Raw genomic sequence first — 21,907 nt, forward strand, 5'->3', positions numbered from 1 at the left:
AGTCACAAATTTTTGCTGATTTGTCTTTATTAGTAAAAGTACAAATAAAAAATTGTACTTTAATGAAAAAGTAAACCAGGCTTACACAGTGTTGCAATATGTTTGTTATTTCTTTCGCATACTGAGGTGACTGGGGTGAAATGGCTCAGAATATCTCCAGCGGACCCAAGCTTCTTACAGCCCTAAATCATTATGAACCCCTTAGCATAGATGTAAGAGAAAGAAAAGACAACGTATGGCTTCTAACCAGAGCCAAAAAAAGCTGAAATGTGACTCTTGTTGAATGTTGGTATTTCTTTCAAGCACATGTTTTACATTAGCAGAACTTCAGGGAACTTCACAGGTGAAAATGTACAGTGGTTAGCTAAGGCAGAAGCCTGTGATTGCCACTGCCTGGGCCACGCTTCTCAGCACTCCTCTTCTGTCTCCAGCCTTCCCGCTGCAGCAACAGCACTAACTCAGGCAGAAGTGCCAGAGTCTTGGGAAGACAGATAATGCCAGGGCAGGCATGAGAAAGAAAGCGTAAGCAAGAAGCGGTCTGATGTTGAAATCATTCTCCAGAACAAAGTAAGTCCTGAGCTCTGGATGCTGCTTCCATATATTGTGGCTCAAGGGTGCTTATTATACATATAAAATTATGGTATAATATAGGCATATATTACACAGAATATTATGTACATTATGCAGGATGTATTTTCAGTATATTTTTAGAGGATAGAGTTTTTATTTATATTTTGCATTCAGTGGAATGCAACACGCTGGTCTATGACAAACAAGCTGTGTGACAGGGGGAAGGAGTGCAGGGGGAGAAGGAGGAAGGAGAGAATTTAACAGAAATAACTCCACTTAGTGTTTGAGTGAGAGATGTAATGAAATCTGTTTGCTGTGCTAGCTGTCTCCAGATTGGGCTGTAATTACACCACAGAAGGAAGAAAGGTAGCTAAGTCTCAATCTAGATCATTTATGTAAACTCAGCCTTCTTGTCAACGGTGTTCTCAGATTGCATGCATGCAAACCACAAAAATCATCTCCTATGAACAAAACAGAGACAGTCTCAAATTGCAGGCTTCTGATATACCTTATATGCTGTCTGTAATTGGACTTTAAAATTCAACACACTGAGGTTCAAAACTTCTCCAGTATTTTCTGAATTTTATTCAATGCGGTGAAAGACTGTACTCACAGAAGAGCGTTCTTTCTTCCTTCCTGCCAAAGGCCAACGTCTAGCCTTACAAATTAACATTTATTTGGCTTAAATAAACGCAAGTGTCACAAACCTAGGAAATTCTTTTGTGTAAGACTGTGTTGAAACAAACTGCTTGATCTGAAGGAAGGATATTCCCTCCCCCAGGAGAGTTGGAAAAACCTCATTCTTTGACCCAGAGCAACATATTTTATACACATAGTATAAAACCCAGGCAGACACTTCCCTTATCAGAGCCAAATTAATATTTGATTAAATATTTTAAAGCTCCTACTTACCATGCTTGACACATTTTCTCAAATACGGAAAGCATTAGGCACAGGGTAATTTTACATATGAATACATAAAAACAGTGAGAGGAGACATGACTGCATGCAGACAGAGAGAGGATTTTCCCCCATTAATCCACAAACTGCCCCTTCCCATTGATAAGCGGGTATGTTAATTCCTGGTTTCAGTGGCTCGCTCTCTCTGGGCAGGTTTGAGCAGGTTTCTTGTGACACCTGGATCTTCACACCCCTCCATCCCTCCCTCGGGCAGGAAAACCACCAGCCTCCGCCCTGGCGCCGTCCCCGCCGGTGCCCAATCAATACCGACTTATTTCCTGTCCATTTGCTGAGGTCACAGAAACGGGACTCATTAATTATTTCTACCGGTGCAGCCTCAAGTGCGCTTCTGGCATGACAAGCAAAAGCTGGCTATGACCTTTGTTTCTTCCCCCTCCCGAATTTTGCTGGTGGTGGCGGCAGCTGGTGCATGTTCCTCCGTCAGGACAGAACAGGGGGATGAGGTGACCAGCGGTGTGGGGCATCATTGGTGTCCCCGCTGGGATGCTCCTGCCCATGGAGGGACAGCAGCTCCTCCCGGGGCGGTGGGTCAGGGAAACCTGGTCGCGGCGTAAACGATGTTGGCCAAGGCAGCCCTGGCCTCGGAGGGAGGGAAGCACTCCAGGGCTGCCAGAGCTCTGCTTCCGTGCTGACGGCACAGGTCGATGGCAGAAGTCACACCTTTGCCGGCCTTGATCGCTTCCTGCAGCTGTCAGAAAACACAAGCACAATGGGGTGGGTTTCGGCAGAGCTGGTGCCAAATTATCTCCGAGAGCACAGGGCTCCCACCGCCCCTTCCCAGGTAAAGGCAAGAACCGAAGCTGTCAGACAAAGCTCTTGCAATATTCTCAGCCGCTCCATTTTGGCTCTCCACTACAACAAAACTGTGGGTAATTTAAACTACATCACCCATTACTTTATCACCTGAAAGATGCTGGCGCTCCAAAGGGCACACTTAATTTAAAAAACAAACCCAAACCCTACATTTTTAAATATCCAGGCATTTCATATCTAAGCCACAGCCTGAGAGCTTCCGTGCAGAACTGGCAGACCAGCTGCTTGTGCTCTCGTTTTCTGCAGTCAAAACCTGGATTTTATGAACACCCATTCCACCCTGTTTTTGGAAACAGGCACAGGAACACACACATTGAACTCTTGTATTTTGTAATACAGGTTTCTGTTTACACAGCATATGATTATGAATTATGTTTGTTACAGTGGACAAATGCAAATTTTGTCAGTAAAATAGAATGTATTAAACTTTATCATACTGAGCTATATCCATGCAAACTCAATCTCGGTAAGGCTAGGGAATTTGACAATGGTTTAGAGATACATCACGTAAGAAAGAAAATGTTTTCATGGAATAACAGACATTTCCTGGCAAGCTGCTGGAAAGATTTGGCACCTAAAAAACTTGGATAAATGACAGGTTAAATTGTGATGACATAATATGAACAAATATGTCAAACCAAACATGTTGGTTTTTTCCCAGTATCTCAATTTATCTGAAGGTCTAAATAGTAATCATATTTATTAAGGGCTTTTAAAAAATTATTTTTTCCTGAACAGCATCATGAGACTGTCATGAAACACCGTTACGTTTCTCCACACTAAACTACAGGTGTCCCCAGACCAACTCCAGCCTAATGCCTCATGCCAGAGCCTGCGAACCAAGGCCAGGCAGATCTTGGGGATTTGATTATACCAAAAGCATGGCAGCATTTAATGATCTTCAATGTGTTCCACCTGTCTTTCATAGGTGGGTTACATCCCTGTATCGGCTTTTTAAAAAAGGGCTTTTCTTGAACACAGGTATCTACCATAACAAATTATACAGGGTTTTATAAGTTGTTTTCCTCCAACACACAACCCAATGCCCCAATTCATTTACAAATACATTAGTATAACCTTATCTATCTATTTTAAATAATGTAAAAAATACCTAATCCATGAACAAATTGTAAATCACCCATTTTATGTAGATACTTGCATTCATACAGAATGAATGACATTTATTATCTGAATACAAACCAAAGTGGATTCATTATCCGTATTTAAAGATGAAATTAGCTGAAAGCATATTACCGTACTTGAGTGTTCAAGTCCCAGTTCATAAAAATTTTATTCTCCACTTCAGTTAGAACCTCACACTGTGCGCTGGAAAGGAACTTGCCCTGAAGCATAAATGCATTGCATAGCTAATTCAACACCTCGTCTAACGAATGGCAATCAGCCATATAACCACAGCTCTACAGCGAAGGTGGGGATAGGTGAGAAGAGGTACACTGGCAGTGTGAAAAACTGTTTCTTCCCCCTTCCTTGAGGCACAACTTTGTGAGATGGTAGAGCCCACGTGTCTTGAAGCAAACTCTGCCGATTCGCTAAAGCTCATTAAAAAGGTTTAGCCTACCTAGTAATACTCACATAAGTACATATTGAGACGTAAACAGAAAGAAAATAGCTCCTAAAAAAAAATATCTTTAAAGCGGTCAAAGATCAGAGGAGCTTAGTTTAAGCATATATGATTGCATATATGTACTACAACTTACTCGTAGCACCAAAATCTGGAACGGGGGAGAAATCTAACACAAGGACACAATCCATTTACACGCTTGTCTTGTATAAGCCCTTAGACACACAGACTGCCTTGAAGTCAAAACAATTGCAAACCTCGTGTCAAACCCTAGGCAGAGGAATCACTCTACAAAAATCATACTAATCTGCTATTTAATGTTTCCAAACAAAGTTCAAGGAACTCCAAAATGAAAAAATGGCTGCTCATATGGCAAACTCCTTCCTCAGCTTTCCAGTTAGAGATCATCCTAGGTAATGGACAATTTATAGTCCTCAAAAACTTACCTCTTCTCTATGACCTTTGCAGAATCAACTGGGCAATGCAAATAAGCATACACTGAGGCAAACCAGTCTGGATTAACCAGGCTGCATACTATCTCTATCTCAGCTGGGGTTGTAAAAGGAAAAGAAAAAGTAGTGAGCTAGTTATTAAAGAAATACAGGATATAACTCCATAGAAAACCAGGCTTCAGTAGCCTTGCTGTATGCAAAACACCCTAATTGAAGCCGCTGGCTGTACTGTTAGTTGTATTACAGTTATACTTTCATGCTTTCTCTCAATTTTTGAGCTCCAATGATTTTATGAACTTCACAAACTAAGTACATAGGAAAAAAATCCGTGTTATCCAGTTTAGATGTATTATTTTTAAATTTTATTTGGATAGCAGCTAATTTTTGAGGCAAATAAACAGAAAAGCAAAATGAACCGCTTTAATTTCTTACTTTATAAACTTTAATTAAGCTCCCTCATTAATTTCTTCTAAATAAAGAAATTTGGTCTTTTAGTCTCTACTTACATAGCATCAATTTGTGCATCAAACACATTTCCACTTGTAGGAACAATTTCATCCATCATTAAAACACAACCTTCTTCAGAATGGCATTCAATAACTAAAACAGAATGCAAGTCAAAATACAGATTGCTTTGACACACTTTTCTCTAGTTGAACTGCCGGAATACTGCATTTTAACTTATAAGCTTTTGTTCAGAGCATTGGCACTAAAGCCCAAGAATCTGAAAAATTATTGAGGGTCTCTTAAGCTATTTAACTTAAGCTTAGAGAACAGTCTTGCAATAGTGCAGCTAAGTCAAGACTCAGATCGGAAGTGACATGTGTCTTCCTGCCCCACAACATACCAACACTGTTTTTTTCAGCACCTTCTGTTTTCCTCAATATATTCACAGATATTGACCAGGCTTGACAGTTTTGCCTGGTACACATGAAGCTCAGAACCCCAAAGTTTTATGTCTGATGCACCTTGTTTTCAGGTTTCCATTTCCTACCCTTCAGGAGACAACCACAAGCATCAAATAGCTGGAGTAGGGGCATTTTCTACTCAGCCCTCTGAGGATTGCTGGGCCAAGAACAGAACCAAAACCCAGACCAGCAGGCACTTTCTATGAAAAGCGGGATCGGGGTTCAAGACCAGACTGCTTCCATGTCTCATGTTAAAATCTACTGGATAAAATACAGAAGTAGTTTTGGGACAATGGCCATACAACCATATAGTCTGTTCATGGTCTGGCCCTACACGTAGGAACAGATGAGAACTTCACTTCTCTGTTCACTGACTTACCTAAGTGCACCCTAAAACCAAAAGAGTATGCTTGTGTGTCCCATCTGTCTGCTTATGAGCCAGTAAGACATTAAAACTAATAAATTATTTCCTGGAGTAGAGTGCGAGTAACAAAAGAACACCTGTGTTGTCTAGGCCATACCATATATAAAATTGTATTCACATTCCTCCTGCTACTTTGTAGCATTAATGTTTGAGGTTTTTTTATTAAATATTTAGGCACATTCATAAAGGATATTCCATATTTGGATTAGCAACCTTGATAAGAGTCTACAGAGCTTTTAGATTCTACTGATTTGTTATAAATAAACAAAGAGTAAAGAAATGGCGATGGTGAATCTCAAAACCAACTGCTAGTTTCACATATGGTACTAAATGGTCATCCAACAGAAGTTGCCTTTAACCAGATTTGACAACATTCAACCAGATTCAAATCAATGACCAACAGGCCAAGAGGTACACATCCCACTTTATCTACACACATTTTTTTTTCTTGAAGCAGTGTGTCCTTGCAGCAAAGATCATCAATCACTTCTTGGGCTGCGTTAACAAGTCTAGTCAGCAAACAATTACGTCCCCCTATCTGGGGCTTGTAAGACCGTGTCTGGAGTGCTGTGCCAAATTTTGGGCTTCCCACTAAGTGAAAGACATTACCATACTGCAGCAAGTGCAGTGGGAGGCTACCCAGATGATATGGGGCTGGAGCATCACATGGTCTACAAGGAAATGCTAAGAATTGCTTAGCTCAGCCTTAAGAAGAGAAGGCTGTTATTGCTGTCCCAACCACCTCATGGGCAGGTGACTCCAGCAGAGTCAGAACTGGACTCTTCTCAGACGTGTTATGTGGAAGAGATGAGAGGCAACAGGCATAGGTTGCAGCATGGGAAAGGTTGCAGCATGGGTAATGATGATTAGACACAAGGAAATTATTTTCCACTGGGAAGGAGGGCAAGCACTGGAACACGTTGCTCAAGTTGGCTGTGAAATCTCTGTCCTGGCAGATACTCAAAACTCAACAGAGCAAACCCATATGGGCTCTGCTCTGAGCAAGAGGTTGGACGAGACATGCCCCAGAGGTCCCTTCCAACTTAAATTATTCTATGATTCTGTGAATAAAATAGAGTTCAGAGTACTATGTTTCCCAGTCTCTCTGTTTTAAAAAGGCAAAGAGAAGATTTCTCATCCATACCACAGAAGTTAAGTATTTGTCTTTCAGAACAACTGTTGTGGATTGCTGTTGGACAGAATGACTTGTTCGAGGGCAGCAAGATGTCAAGGAGGCAAGCTCAGGACTGCTGCATTTTGGAGACTGAAGAATTAAAGGAGACAAAAACTAAGCAGGTGTTCAAAGACAACTAGCTTCAAATGTTCTCTGCAGAGATATTTCTGCTTTATTTCCTAGCCAAAGGAAAGAAGATTCCTTTCATCACTTCACAACGTCATAAGATAATTTTTTTTTTTTTTTTGGCTACAGGCAGCATGATATACCAGCTGTAACTGGGGCATTGTTTATCCTGTATTTTCTTAGAAATGTTTTCTATTTAAAAGGTAAAGAAATACATCTTTAAAGGGCATAAACACCCTGCAGAAACTTCCATCAGTAGAGCAGGATTTATTTTCCTTACTCATCTGACAAACAGAAAAATTCTCTTTTTACTTCAAACTCAAAGCGACCCTATCTGGGAAGAGACTGCATCTGGAGAGAGTCACTCCCAGCAGTAGAGGAAAGATGGCCTGCTTACATGGAACACTGCTACTCCAGCTGTTACGCAGTTCTTGTAATACACTTTGCCAAAAAATTACAGGTCATCCTGAGACACTGATGGTACAGACCTTTTAATATTTTAGAAGAGACACCAACTCCTCCTCCTTATGCCTTTCCATGTCTTTTATAACGAACCTAACAAGGCCCACTGGCTTTTAAATCTAAACAATGGTAGTTAAAGTAGTTTTACCAAAAAGCATGACTTTTAAAAATCACATTAATGCAAATAGTGATTGTTAATTGTCATCTTAGCACACACAAACAATTAACTTGATATTTATGTTAAAAGATGTGATAGTAGTTTGCTTTAATGAAATAGAAGCTGTGCTGGATTTTTAAAGAAGCCATGGAAAATATCCACTGATTCAAAACAAAGAGGCAACTGATTTTTGGTACTGGATGTACACCTTGACGATTCAGATATGGTTAATTTCAACAAAGGAGAAAACTGCTTCTTTTGAGTGGTTTTGGCTGCTTTTGTAATATTACTAACACATCTTAAGAAAACCCTATATTCATTAAATCTTGCTTTTTTAATATATGCAACAAGAGGAACTAGTGTCAGTGGCTGCTTCAAAACAAACACGACAAATTTCCATGGAAAACTGCTGCAGGTCATAAGCATCTACAAATGACAATCCTCTGGTTTTAACTCTTAGCTGCATTTCAGGAGCAAGAGAGTGAATAGTCCATGGTCTATAGTCCCATGACACATCTCACAATGATTCTCTGACATTTAATGAAACAGAACCATGGGACCACTGTCATTTACACCAAAGGACTGTAAACGTGCTCTGCAGGCAGCACTGCAGCAGGATGAATGCACTAACGGCGGTACTCAGCGGGAATCTGGGGAAGAGGAGCCATGCGACTCTTGCTAATGCAACTGGATGGCACTGTCTTACCATTTTTTATTAGTTGCAAAACAGTAGGCTGCCACTGAGAAACCTCCTTGTTTCCATATGTGATCTTTCCCATTTTTCTTCTCTCTTTCCTACCATATGGGAAGTCAGGACACTAGTGCTGTGCAGTGTATGAATGGCTGGATCTACCACTTCTTGACTGAATCTCCTTCCAGTACTGTACAAAATCTGCTCCCTGTGTTAACGACATGCACAGTGTTTATGTACAAAGCAACAAAGTATGTCACAGCATACTATGCTGATGTTTCGTATTTCCCAGGCCAGTTTGGATGAAAGGCCTCTATAGCAGAGGGCAGAGCAAATGGACAGGGCTACAGTAAAAAAAAAAAATAGTTTTTGCTCTTTCACTTGAAGCAATTTATCTTTTCTGAATATTGCATTTAGAAAAACCCAAATCCTTGCAGTAGCATACTCACTGGGTGCAAAATACAGGATTTATTTCTTTATTTAGCCTTCTCTTATAATTTTTCCAGAGCCTTGGCCAGAAAACAAGAATTACTCCTAGCTTACTCATTTCTGCTACTAATTGTGCCTTTGTTACACTCATTTAACAAGTCTGTATAACGCCAAGCACCATTAAGGCCTTGACTTCGGTGGAAAGTTTTAAATCTATATTATAAAATAGTAACAATTAAATTGAGAATCTCAAGTTCTTGTTTCCCAGTTACACAGCTTATCTTGCATGCAAAGTGGATGTAAAATGGATAAAAGCTTTTTGATTGTAAAAAGTCTGAGATTTTTGCCAAAATTCTCCCCCTAACACACGAGGGTGACAGGAAAGTTACTGCCTCTTTCAATGATATATATGAATTTTGTCCCTGCCATATGTTGATACTTTCTCTTTTGTTATCTGAGAAACACCACTAAAGCAAAGTTAAAACTACTTTTTCATCTCCGGAAGACACTTTCAAACACCACAGTGATGTTTCAATAATCTGTCTCGATGCAGTGTGATGGTGCACAAAAGAAAGAGCGAAATATTCAGATACTAATGTGAGAAAACAAATAATTAAATAACTAGACACAGACCTTAAAATAAGTCTTTTGTGATATCGAAGTCCTTCTGATAAAAAGATTGAGAAAAGCTGGGAGAAAAAAAAATACCAAAGAATTCTGCAGAACATAGTGACCTTATTGACATGACAGTCTCTGACCTAATTAAATTAATAGCAAGTATTTAACTTCTATGTTTATGTCGGAGCCCACATTAAATTTACTAGTACCATCTAGATATTTTTTTGTCAGCGAAAAAAATCAGGGATACCATTTTAATATAACATGCATCAAAAGAAGAATTCAAAATACTTGAGCAGTCTCAAAACCAAAATGAAATGAGACCTTTGCCTTTTAAGGAGGGATGTTAAATGGGTGGATCTCAATTTCTCAAATTTACCTTCATTCATTATTTTAATTGAAAGCCACAGAGAGTAAGGTCAAATATTCTTAAGCAGGCTAAACAGCTAACAACTTTTTTGTGTACGCACATTTATGAATTCAACTAAAGGAACAACATTTTTATCTCAACTAATTGGCACGCTGAAGTTCATAACAAAAATAATACAAATTTTCAGAAGTTCAACAGCTAGTGTTGGTGACCTTCACTTTTACAAAATTAAAGAGGAAATCTTTTGGAGACTCAATGAGAAACAAACCCTCTAATATGATTAGGAACATTAAAGTAATTCTAGCAACTGAATAGAAAGATGAGAGGGACCTTGATGCTGAGACGAAAAGACTGAGCAACGTGCAAAACACCGACTCTAGTGATGCAGAAATAAAGAAAACACAGCAAAGGGCAAAAAAAGCAATACTAATTTGTACTGCACACCATGCCTTCTAATTGGCTGTGTGCATGTACGGGCCAAGCTACTACGCTGGGGTGAGCTACAGGTTACTGGGTTCATTTAGCATGGATGTAACTAATGACCACTTCTATTTTAAATGAAGAAACATAGAAGAGAGCGACGTGGCATCACAGTTTTGAAACTGACTTCTACATAAAACAAAGTTGATTATTGTTTGAGCTCAAAAAACCAGGGAGAATTTTTCACTATCATTACTAAACTCATAATATTTGTGCTTGTGTAAGAGATGATTACCCAGAGCTAGTAAAATGTGCTTTCTGTATGAAGTCAATTGCTCAAAAGACAAATCTTGAAGGGCTTTTCCCCCTTCCTTTCCTTTTATTCAGGTGTAGAAAAAAACTAAAAGCACAATGATTTTAAGTAGCAAGCTAAGGTTGAGATCCTTTTTATGTTCTAAGAGGAAGGAAGGACAGAGAGCTTTTTTTAATAATCCAAAGTACAAATTTTCCTAATACAGAATAATTATAATAAAAGTCTGACCTGTACTTGTGTGTTAACTTTCCATACTAGCAGCAATCAGTCATAGTTCTAACACTCTTCAGGCCCCAGTTAACAAGCAATTCTCAATCATGCGTGTGGCTTGATAATTTAGATATTATTTCCCACTGATGCTGGAGATAACTAACTGGACCCTCATGATCTACTTAAGACTCAGACCAAGTCAGGCTCAGGCTCAGGGATACGTCATCTTCCGTCTCCACCACAGGCATGCTGTGCTCCAGTGTTTAACCAGGGGAACCTTCTCAGCCATCTCCTGCAGCTCCCTAAGAGCTTCATGGTGCCCCAGCTACTTGCAGTAGACAAGCTGTTAGTTCATGTCTGCCTTTACTACAGAGCAGTCCCAGTAGCAAATATAGGGGTGACTCAGCTAAAGTTGTAATGGGGACTGGAAGAAACACAAATTATTACAAAACATGTAATAGATGGCATGGCATTAAGGTGAGATTAAAAAGAAAAAGGTAATAGCATACTCTATCAGTAGACAGAGACCACTGATGGGAGCTAACCTGCAAATGACTGCAGGAAAAGATGACAGCAAAAACCATCAGAAGACTGGTTTCTAAACCAAATTTGGGGAAGTAAATGGGAAAAATAATGGCAAAAATGCTTATTAAATAGCTACATTTGATACAGTACAGCTGACTATTACTGGCTTTTTAAAATCAGGAAATTTCACAAGTCATTCTCTCACCCTCCATATGTACGTGACAAATTATAACCTCACTTTAATAAGGAAGTTTCTCTCAACTGTCAAGAATATCCTTGAAAATATTACAAAAAAATTAAAAATAAGGAGATTTAAATGTGGTTTACTAACCTTCTTGTAGTCCATTATATTTCCTTTTCCTTGTGCCTTAAAGAGAAGAAGAGATTTTATATAAGGCATACATACTAAAAACTAGAGTTGCAAGAATAAAGAATGCAATTAAAAGAGCTATTACTTTAAACATAACCAACTTTCTTTAGGAATCTGATACGGAAAACCTAAAATACAACCAAATGTGTTACCAGCTTATACAACATGGCTCTGTTTCAGACAAGAGCTGCAGATACTCAATGTAATTTTTAAGTTTTTTATTATGACTTGTAGTTAAACATTTGTTGAATCTGAAATGTTTTGGTCTTAAGAAATCTTGCTGTTTGCATTAATTAATCTCTCCCATGAGATTCTGAAATAAACTATAGTTCATATCAGCAGTAACAGGTTTTATTTTCTTAAAAGAGAACTCTCTGTATATCTATAGTGATTTGCACACAGGTAATAGTCTAGAGCTCCCAAAAGGACCATGTCAGTGCTATTAGACCTAGATGCTTTTGGTGTAGAATTGTATTTAATATCAGTATCACCCTTGACTTAAGGAGCAAATACATATACCCTATAATATGACCTGAGCAGGTCAACTGGCATAAGGAGAAGAGCAGAGGCCTGCACTGAAGAGGAACACTATGTGGCAAGCACAGCTTTGAAGAGATGTTGCTAAGATGGCACAGATTTGGAAAATAAATTAATTTTTGTAAGGGAGGAAAAATAAAATAGAGAAAAGAACCAAGGAGAGCCTAAGCAAGCAGAACAGAAAGGAAAACAGTAGATAACAAAACTGATTTCACTGAAGCAGAAAGGGGACTGATTCACAAAACCTCTTTACTACTCTCTAAGCTTCTTAGGAGTCCGCTTTTCTGGAATGCATACTAAGAAAACCGCCTGATAGCATTTGGGAGTAGTAAAACCACTGCCAATAACTGCTTCGTTGTTTGTGTATTCCTATCTCCTTGATTTGCCAACTTCTATTCATACTGGTTGGATTTTACAGCTTCTTCAAGATAAATCTAGTAGTTACATTGTATATCAGAACATACCAGAAATATGCTCTTTAACAAAATAATTGCCCATATGCAGATTCATACTGCAGCAGAGAATTTGCCAACATGTTTGAGGAAGATGCTTTTATTTTAGTTTTAGCAATACCAGAAGAGGTGTGCTCAGCATGCCTCCTCTTGCATATAATACACATTACAAACAGCAGGAGTATTTTCTCATGCACTGTTCCTCTCAAGCATTCAAGTCAGTGGCAGTTGTGCTTCTCCAAGTATCAACCTTACCTATTCTGTTACCTACATCTTCTTTACTACGGCTGCACCTTTGCTTGTTTTCTTTCTTTTTATCCTCACAGTAGTTTGGCTCTTTGACTTTTACTGACCCTGATTCCACACATAGAGATTTTTTTTTTCCCCTTTACATCAGACTTCTGCATCTGGCTTAGCTTCCTCAAAGGCATTAAGCCTGATTTGCAAAAGGTATGCACTCTTGTCAAACCTGGATAACTTTCTAGATCTCATTGCTTGGCTGGGGAGCTCAGCTGCTGAGTGTCAGGGCTCTGGGCCCTCAAAAAAAAAGCACCTGCTTATCAGCATATATATTAGAGACATGAACAGCCAACTCAGCTCAGCCTTCCTCCTGAACATCAAAGATGCTGGATGCCATTTAACCCAGAGAATTTTGATTTAACTTTAATTTTTCAATTTAATCCAAATTGGAATCTAATCTTCTGAAAACACATATACTCAGCGTTGATGCAACCTTCCACACCTGGATATCTGATGTATTTTGCTCCTTTCAAATGAAGGGACATGGAGGCTTTTAAAAGATCTTCAGCTCAGCAGCAGAAAGATGCACATGACTTTGTCCAGACTTCTGGCAAGAGAACTGCGGTGAAACAATCACACAGGTTCTGGGCATGCCACAGCAGTTCAGGCATCCTTCATGACCTTTCTGAAGACTGCCTTCATCTAAGATACGCTTGACAGACACTGAGTCCGACCCACATGCCTTCTGAGCAGTACACCACTGCAGAGGTTACCAGGTGCGATGGGGCTCTCTGCTTCCACTTTCTGGAACTCCAGGACCTTCCCACAGGAGGAGGAAGCTGCCTGGGGAGCTGCTGCCTTCAACTCATTGTATGAATGCTTATATGGGCAAACAATCAAAGGAGAAAGCCAGATTATTTAGCAATAATTACAGGTCCATAGTGTGATTTCCCCATATGCCTAGTCAGCTACTAAGGAAATACTACCTGACGGGGCCAGAGTGCACTGTGCGTGCTTTGCCTATTTATACCATACAAATAACACTGCACAAGAAGGTGGCTTATAAGCATCCTCTTAAGAGTACTGCCAACATGGGAAGGTCTCTGGTTTGAGTGCTTGGCCTATCTCGAACGTCACATAGTGAATGTGACTATGGATGATATCTCAAAGAGCTTGTAGTTAATGAGAGGTAACTTTTCTTTCTTAATCAACACAAGCCAAGAAAGGCTCCTGGATGAGGTGTTCCACTTTGTATTTAGCTAAGGCAGTAGTTAGCAGATACTTTCACATAGTGCATGTCACCTTTCCCCCCTGCCCCCATCCTTCAGAGAGAACTGCTTCATGGTTTCTATAATGCCCATTTTCCATAATGAGAATTAGTAAGCAGACAGATGGCACTCCTGGAGCCCCACAAACTCCTCTAGATTCTGCAGATGGGAAATTGTTTCAAAGCTTTTATCCACTGTGCTGTGGTAACACTATTACTCTCCAACTGCAATCATCCAAATCCATTTACATTCAACTTGCATATAAGCCTTGTGTTGAGACTATAGAATTCTAAAATTCCTCATCACACGTTATAAACTACCAGCCCCTAATTTCAAAATGACAAAAGGTTTGCTTCACTTGAAGATCCCCCAACTCCATACCACTTTGAGGCTGCAGATTCTGCATATACTTCCCAAAATTTCCCTGCCGAAGAGACTATGCCTCTTGCTTGCAGTATGTGAAGGCAGGCTGGAACGTGGCCATCATGAACACAGAACTAGGCAGAGGCTCAGACTCCATGCCCTCTGCCCAAGAGTCCTTCTTTCAAACCAGCAAGGAAAGGAGCCATCAGCAAGCACGTCTTAAATAAACATGCTTGCAGAGAGCTAGCTTCTTATTGAAGGCAGCAGCCTTTTAACTGAAGAATCTCTATAAAAACTGCAGGGATTTCTGAACAGTCCTCATCACAGCTGTTTAGACAGGCAGAACATGTCCAACTGATGCAGGAACAACAGAATGCTTAATTTTGGCCATTTGTGGTGTTTTTCCCTTTTTCTTTCCCTCCTGTCTTGTACAGTTGTCTATTTGTGTTTCAACAAACATACAGATCTGAATCCTGCTGTGCTACATAGTTCGTAAAACAGATCTACACCACACAGCTATCTTATTCTTACTGCCTTCATCTAAGGGATAGAGGAGAAGACAGCTGCATTAAGAGAACTAAGGACATCAACCAGACAGATCTCACAAATATTTTGTAGTGGTCAGGAAGCCAAATTCCCCAGGATCTTTTCCCGTTATCCAAAATGACTGCTGCCAAGTTGGCAGAAGGAAATGTGTGCCTACCTTTCAACCACTGTAAAGCAAAGTTCTCTGCTTTAAGCTGCCAGTAAAAGCAGCTTTAAGCTAAGACGTGAGACCGCACGAGTAGTGCAGAGGAACAGACATGCTCCATCCAAATGAATCTGCTTGTTACACTGACATGCAGAAGTCTGACAGAGCTCAACTGTCAGGTCCCTAGATTTCCCCCTTGTGAAAGAATGGACAAGAGAGGTGCTAAGTATTGGAGAGCAGAGGTAACCTCTAAGTTGTCTTATCTGTTGTAAGTCTCCAAGTTTCTTTGCAGATTGAAAGTATAGATAGGAAGAGAGATACAAATGGCAAAACCAGGAAATTCTAAACAGTCTTTAATTTACCTCTCTGATCTGTTTAATCCATGCCTCCCTTCCAAGGAATTCCTGATGGAGGACTGCAGGAGCAGAATTCAAACTGAAGGCCGTGGTGTCACTAGAACTTTCTTTAACAAATGGCTGAAGGTCTGAATGTAGCTGAAAGAGAAGAACATCTTTCTTCAGTTCCCAGGAACAGTCTGTACATTTCTACCCGCTCACCAAATCAAGGTCCATATCCTGATTCTACACCTACTCGTCACTTTCCGCTTTGACATGCATGCTTGTTGCACATGTTGCACTTTTTCAAGTTGGGAGTGGAAGAGGAAGAAGCATTGCAGTGGCAGAAAGTTGCGGTAAGCAGCACATAAAGAATCTGCAAACAGACAGGTAAAGGACAGCTTGCAGAGCTGGGCAAGTGATGGGACACAGCCAGGTAGGCAATTGTCGAGTGTCAGGAAGCAGAAAAAATATAAAGGAAAGAACGATCCAGTCTTTTGTAGGAAGAATATAAATTTCTAATCTGTGAAGGGCAATACACTCTACTTTTCAGTACCTGAAGAAGGTGAAGCAATATGACCCTCCTTCTGACAAAGGAAGGGTTACATAGCTAGGAGCTTTCTAGGAAAATTATGTAATCCTTTATACCCAGCTATATGTCAGCTATATGGTGAATGTATAGATATCAAAGCATACACAAAATACTAAGGCTATAGTCTGCACTACAAACAATCGGCTGGTAGAGTTGTAGTTAGTAAGAGCGTATAGTGGCACTTCTACGGCTGTAAAGCTGTGCTTTATAAAACCACTTCCTTCTCCTGGAGGAACTAGAAACTGTCTGAACCAGCTCAGCTGAAGGGGATGGGAGGTCTGTCTGCCTGTCTCAAGCTACTTACAAGTACTGCAATACAGTAGGAGCAGATCTTTAGGGCAAAACAAGAGTGCCAAGGACTAAAGTGCCACAATATACATGTTTTCCTTTGGACTAACTCTAGCTGTGGACTGAAACACTTCTAATGAGGCCTTCTCTGGGAATCCTACTGCTGCAGAGGTGTAGGCTGCTTCTGTCCATATCTAGTGGCCTCCCTCCTTATCCCCCAACTACCTCCTCTGGAAGTTACCTCCACAGCAGATTATTCAGAAGGGAACGTATGCAGGTCCTTCAGCCACTGCAGCTCACGCCTCAGCCTTGTGTGCTGCTGCAGGCAGTTGAGCCTCTCGGTACAAATCTCTGCATGGTGGCAGCTGAGACCCAACACATGCTTTCTCCTGGAATTCCTGCTACAGGGACAGTGACTTCAGGAAGAACGTAGAAGCAGAGAAGGTAAAGTTTTAAGGTGCTACAGAAAGATGAGCTAGAGGGATGTTAACAGAGCCTTGAATTAAATAAGCTCCATTGCCAGAATTGTGATTTTGCAAGTTCATAAGCACTGAACTGCTTCAGTTCATACCAGCAGTTTCTGCAAACACCTTCACACCAGGCAGCCGTCAAATCTCTCAACACCACTGACCTGCTGGCAAAAGTCTACAGCATAGTGGCAGTATACAACAGAACCCAAGAGCAACAAATCTTACAAGTCTTTCTGTATTTAAGATCCCAAAATGAAAGGAAAAGGCATACCTTATGACTCATAGACATGTGCTTTCCATACTGAAATGCCATATCCTGAATCTCAGCACTGTGCTTTGCTAGCTCCATTGCAGCCTGGCAGCTCTTTGCTAGCAAGGCACTATGGGACAGGAAAACCTGCTCCTTCCATGTAGATATGCCAATATCATCTGTAAGACAGTTCTCCTGAAAATGAAACAAAGGCTAACATGAAAACACCAAAACTGCAGCTGTGTCAGCTCACAGAAGTTAACGGTCCAGCACAGGATAACATGACATGTGGTGAGTAACAAAACTCCTGGTGCCAAGGTGCAAAATAAAGGAGAGCATTATTTTGGGGATGTGTAGAAAAAAATATCAGAATAAATATGCTAGCAGCTTCAACAAAGAACGTTTTCATTTTCTGCTAAAAAAGAGCAACACAAAGTATGTGGAGCTGCCAACAGATTCCACACAGATCCTTTTCTTAATGACTGTATCATTACACTGAACATTAACAGCTGATTATATTCCTCATGAGGTACTAGGGAGAAAAAAAAAAGAAAAAAGACAAAGCTGAAGAAAACCCCCAAAACCCAGAGTACATTGGCACTTCGGCCCCTTGCCAGTTACCAACAACAAACAATCCCAAACAAACTTGAGAAGTGCCTGCAATTTCTCCTTTGAAGTCAAGGAAAAGAAAATTACAAAAGGTATTAAAAATCCTTGTAGAAGTGCACTGGAAAAATGAAGGGCTGTGACAGAGGACTTGTACCTCTTCCAGTCCCATATTAAGGACAAGGAATGACTGCAAGTATCAAAAAAAATAAAGCTGTGTTTTAGAAATGTCAGGTATTAACTTTCCCAGGGGACTGATAGCGATTGCAGTGATGCCTCTAGTGAACTTTATCACCTTGACTGTAAGGTCAGAGATGCTCAACACTTCTCAAAATCCTTTGTTTCCAAAATATTAATTTGGATTACTTTTCATAAAGTGTTTTAATTAACACAAATCCAATGCTTTCCCTCAAGCCCAAATTCAACTGTAGTCCCTTTGTCTCACAAGATGTCAATATGCAACTGTTTTACTAATGGGTCTTCAAAGCTAGACACGACTTGTAATCTTTCTCACATACACAAGTTACTGTCATACCTTTAGGTACTCTCTAAAGAGGAAAAAAACAAACCCAGAAAAGACCACAGTTATTTTGCTTAGAAAAAAACTAAAATCAGTAATGAGAAGCTACAGAAAAAATTTCAAGCATATATATGTTAAAAAGTTTGTAATTTCTCTGTTCAGCCAAATCTGTAGCATACACTAAAGCCAAAAGGTATTCTTTAAGAGAGTAATGTAAAAAAACCTCTTATATTACAAGCCTTTTCCCTCCCTCAAAGTGACGTCAATTAAATTACTTAGAAACGAGCAAGAAGTAATTCTGTGTGACCCTATAGTTTTCTATCAAGGTATTATCTGTCATGAAATCGGTAACAAATGAAATAGAATCCATCCGTTCAGCTCTAATTTTCCTCCCTTATGGATATCACCCAGAAGTGCTGCTTTACAAGGGAGAGGATAATTTGAGACTAATGGAAAAAGTAGGAGAATTCTGTAATGCCAGGGAACCCAGAGCTGTATCAAAATGCCTTTGCTTTCAGACATACTATTAACTTATACAAGGAAAGTGAAGAACAGAGAAACCACACATTTGCTATAATGTACATGATAACTTACAAAGTCAAGCCTAACCTTTCCTCGTGTTTCATTTTACTGTAGTATTTTCGTTTTAATATCTTAACTCAGCCCAGAGCATGTGCAAATTCCCACGACTGGCAAAATGTCAAAATGAGCATTTAATTCAAGTAGTTTCCTATATATCAAGTCTTTTTTTTCCACTCAGATATAGATCAATTTATTTTAAATTTAAAATCAGGAGCTCTTGGAAGACGCAACACAATCTTTTCCTTAACAACCAATCTGCTCAGTGAAAAACCAGTATTTACTAAAATTTGCTGGAAGATATTGAAAATTGGCAGTGATTTTTATAACTATTTGTTTTAAATCCAAACAGGACAAAAATATTCTAGAATGGTATCCTGAAACAATTTATGAAGTTAAAAAATCTTTCAGAAGATGTTTAAGTTGAAAACATTACCTTGCAAGAACCTTTGAGCAGTAACAGAAAATTGGACATTATCAACTATCCATCAACTACAGGAACTAAAAAAGCTTAAACAGTCATTGCAACTTGATGTATACAAGGAAATTAATTCTATGATTTGTTACAAAATTATATTCTTCTTAAGCAAGTTTGAATTTCATCACAGGATTGAAAATTACGGCACAACAAATTACTGTCTACTACATCATGTAGGAGCTTCTAAAATGGACATCTAATTAAAAAAAAAAAAAAAGACAAACATTTGAGACAAATTTGAAGATACAGTATTGAAATTGTACTGAGTTGACCTGTGCTGGACACCAGGTGTCCACCAAAGCTGCTCTATCACTCCCCCTCCTCACCTGGACAAGAGAGAGGAATAATATAACTAAAGGCTCGTGGGTTAAGGACAGGGAGAGATACACTCACCAGTTACTGTCACAGGCAAAACAGACTTGACTTGGGTAAATTAGTTTAATTTCTTACCAGTCAAATCAGAGTAGGGTAATGAGAGATAAAACCAAATCTTAAAAACACCTTCCCCCCACCCCTCCCTTCTTCCTGTGCTCAACTTCACTCCCGATTTCTCTACCTCCTCTCCCAGAGCGGTGCAGGGGGGCAGGGAATGGGGGTTGTGGTCAGTCCATCACACGTTGTCTCTGCCGCTCCTTCCTCCTCAGGGGAGGGCTCCTCAAATCTTCCCCTGCTCCAGAGTGGGGTCCATCCCACAGGAGACAGTCCTCCATTAACTTCTCTTACGTGAGTCCTTCCCATGGGCTGCAGTTCATCACAAACCCATCAAGCATCCTGTCAGCCCACTTGCTCCAGCCTGGGCTCCTCTCTCCATGGGTCCACAGGTCCTGTCAGGAGTCTGCTCCAGGGCTTCCCATAGAGTCACAGCCTCCTTCGGCATCCACCTGCTCCAGCGTGAGGTCCTCCCCGGGCTGCAGGTGTATCTCTGCTCCACCATTACCCTCCATGGCTGCAGAGGCACAGCTGCCTCACCATGGGCTGCAGGGGAATCTCTGCTCCAGCGCCTGGAGCACCTCCTCCCCCTCCTTCTTCACTGACCTTGGTGTCTGCACAGTTGTTTCTCTCACATATTCTCACCCCTCTCTCCTCCAGCTGCAGTTCTGCAGCAGTCATTCCCCGCCCCCCCCATCCCTTCTCAACTATGTTACCCAGAGGCACTACCACCATCGCTGGCTGGCTCAGCCTTGGCCAGCAGTGGGTCCGTCTGGGAGACGGCTGGCGTTGGCTATTGGACATAGGGGAAGCTTCTAGCAGCTCCTCACAGAAGCCACCCCTGTAGCCACGCTGCTACCAAGACCTTGCCACACAAACCCAATACCGAAATCTTAAAACCATAGGTATTGCGAATCTCTGGGTTACAGAAGGAAGCCAGTTGTAAAAAGGCATTATGCCCATGTGGATGGGCTTAGCATGTGAGCTTGGAAGCAAAAATATATCTGATTTTAATCACAGAAAGTCTTATGACCACATACCCCTAAAGCTTCTGCTGTTTAAGGCGGCAGAGGCAGACACAACCCTTCTTCAACAAAGTTTTCCAACAACCCAAATGTCATTTTTTCCCAAGCATAACTCTCACGTTATATATAAACTGTTCACCAACTACACTGCATTCTTAGAACAAGGGTATGTATGGCGAGATCTAAACATTATTTTAGAACATCAAAGGAAAAATGAAACTAGCTCTACATTGCAAAGTCTGTGAAATCTGACATCATGACAGCACTTAGAGAAATTTTCACTTTTTTGTAAGCTTTGTTTTGTTTTGTCAGTGGTGGACATTTCAAAGGTTAAATATAAAAGTGAACAGTAGCTGGCCGTGAAGGCTATCAGCATTTCATATAAAAGCCTTTTAAAACTCAAATTAATTCTAGCTGTAGTTGACAGTGCTCAGACATTTGATTAACTAATGCCTATGGAGTGACCACATTCACAAGTTCTGTCCTCAAGAAGTGGGCCCAGATCACAACCCACGCTGATGCTGCTGGGGTAGCAGAAGGTGGATAAAGAGAACAGAACCCCTCACCAACCCTGGAGGAAAGCAGCCAAATCCAGGCACAGTTTGGATAGTGTTGGCATGGGAGTACAGGGAAAATATCTGAATTCATCTCTGTCGATCATCATTTCCTGTGGGAAATAAAGAAGAGCTGAGGGTGCTCCCATTTTACTAATGGCAAGGTCAGTTACTGCTAGAAAGAAATTGGCTAGTTGAGATTCTTTTGTTAAACTACTTCCATAATTTAAATTAGATTTGAAACAACCATCACAGGCAACGGGAAACAAAAAAAAAATTCAGAAAGTGAAATTGCAGGACAAAATATACAATCATAACCATCAGGAAGGGCAGCCCTTACTGATGGTAACAAGGATCCCTGGTATCAAAGTGACACAATTGCTCAGTTTGATTTGTCACACCAAAGAAGCCGCTTCTGTTTTCAGCTGAACCAGGTATATCAGGAAAATATGAATGAAAACTGTGTCCTAGAAATGCATAAAAACATTTGCAAAACCAGGAAGGATAAGAAGTCAGAGACTTTTCAATGCAAAATTTAATCTATAGTTTGTAAGGGAGCCTTTGTTTTATTTCCATACCATGGCAGCGCTTTCTTAGCCATCTGCTGTTGCACAAAATGATCGAAATGTCTGAAC

General features: G+C 40.3%; 1 protein-coding gene across 1 annotated transcript in view; it reads right to left on the reverse strand.

Moving 5' to 3' along the window:
- Positions 1-2,080: 2,080 nt before the first annotated feature.
- Positions 2,081-21,907, reverse strand: part of PDSS2 (prenyl (decaprenyl) diphosphate synthase, subunit 2) — a gene marked incomplete at its 5' end in the record, with an annotated part of 42,627 nt that continues 22,800 nt past the window's right edge. The window contains 4 exons of the mRNA XM_010073640.1: positions 2,081-2,239; positions 11,557-11,592; positions 15,509-15,640; positions 17,103-17,273. Of these exons, the coding sequence (XP_010071942.1) occupies positions 2,081-2,239; positions 11,557-11,592; positions 15,509-15,640; positions 17,103-17,273 (498 nt within the window). The remainder of the gene's footprint in view (positions 2,240-11,556; positions 11,593-15,508; positions 15,641-17,102; positions 17,274-21,907) is intronic.

Source organism: Pterocles gutturalis, unplaced genomic scaffold, assembly GCF_000699245.1.
Source record: "Pterocles gutturalis isolate BGI_N339 unplaced genomic scaffold, ASM69924v1 scaffold24382, whole genome shotgun sequence".
NCBI lineage: Eukaryota > Metazoa > Chordata > Aves > Pterocliformes > Pteroclidae > Pterocles > Pterocles gutturalis.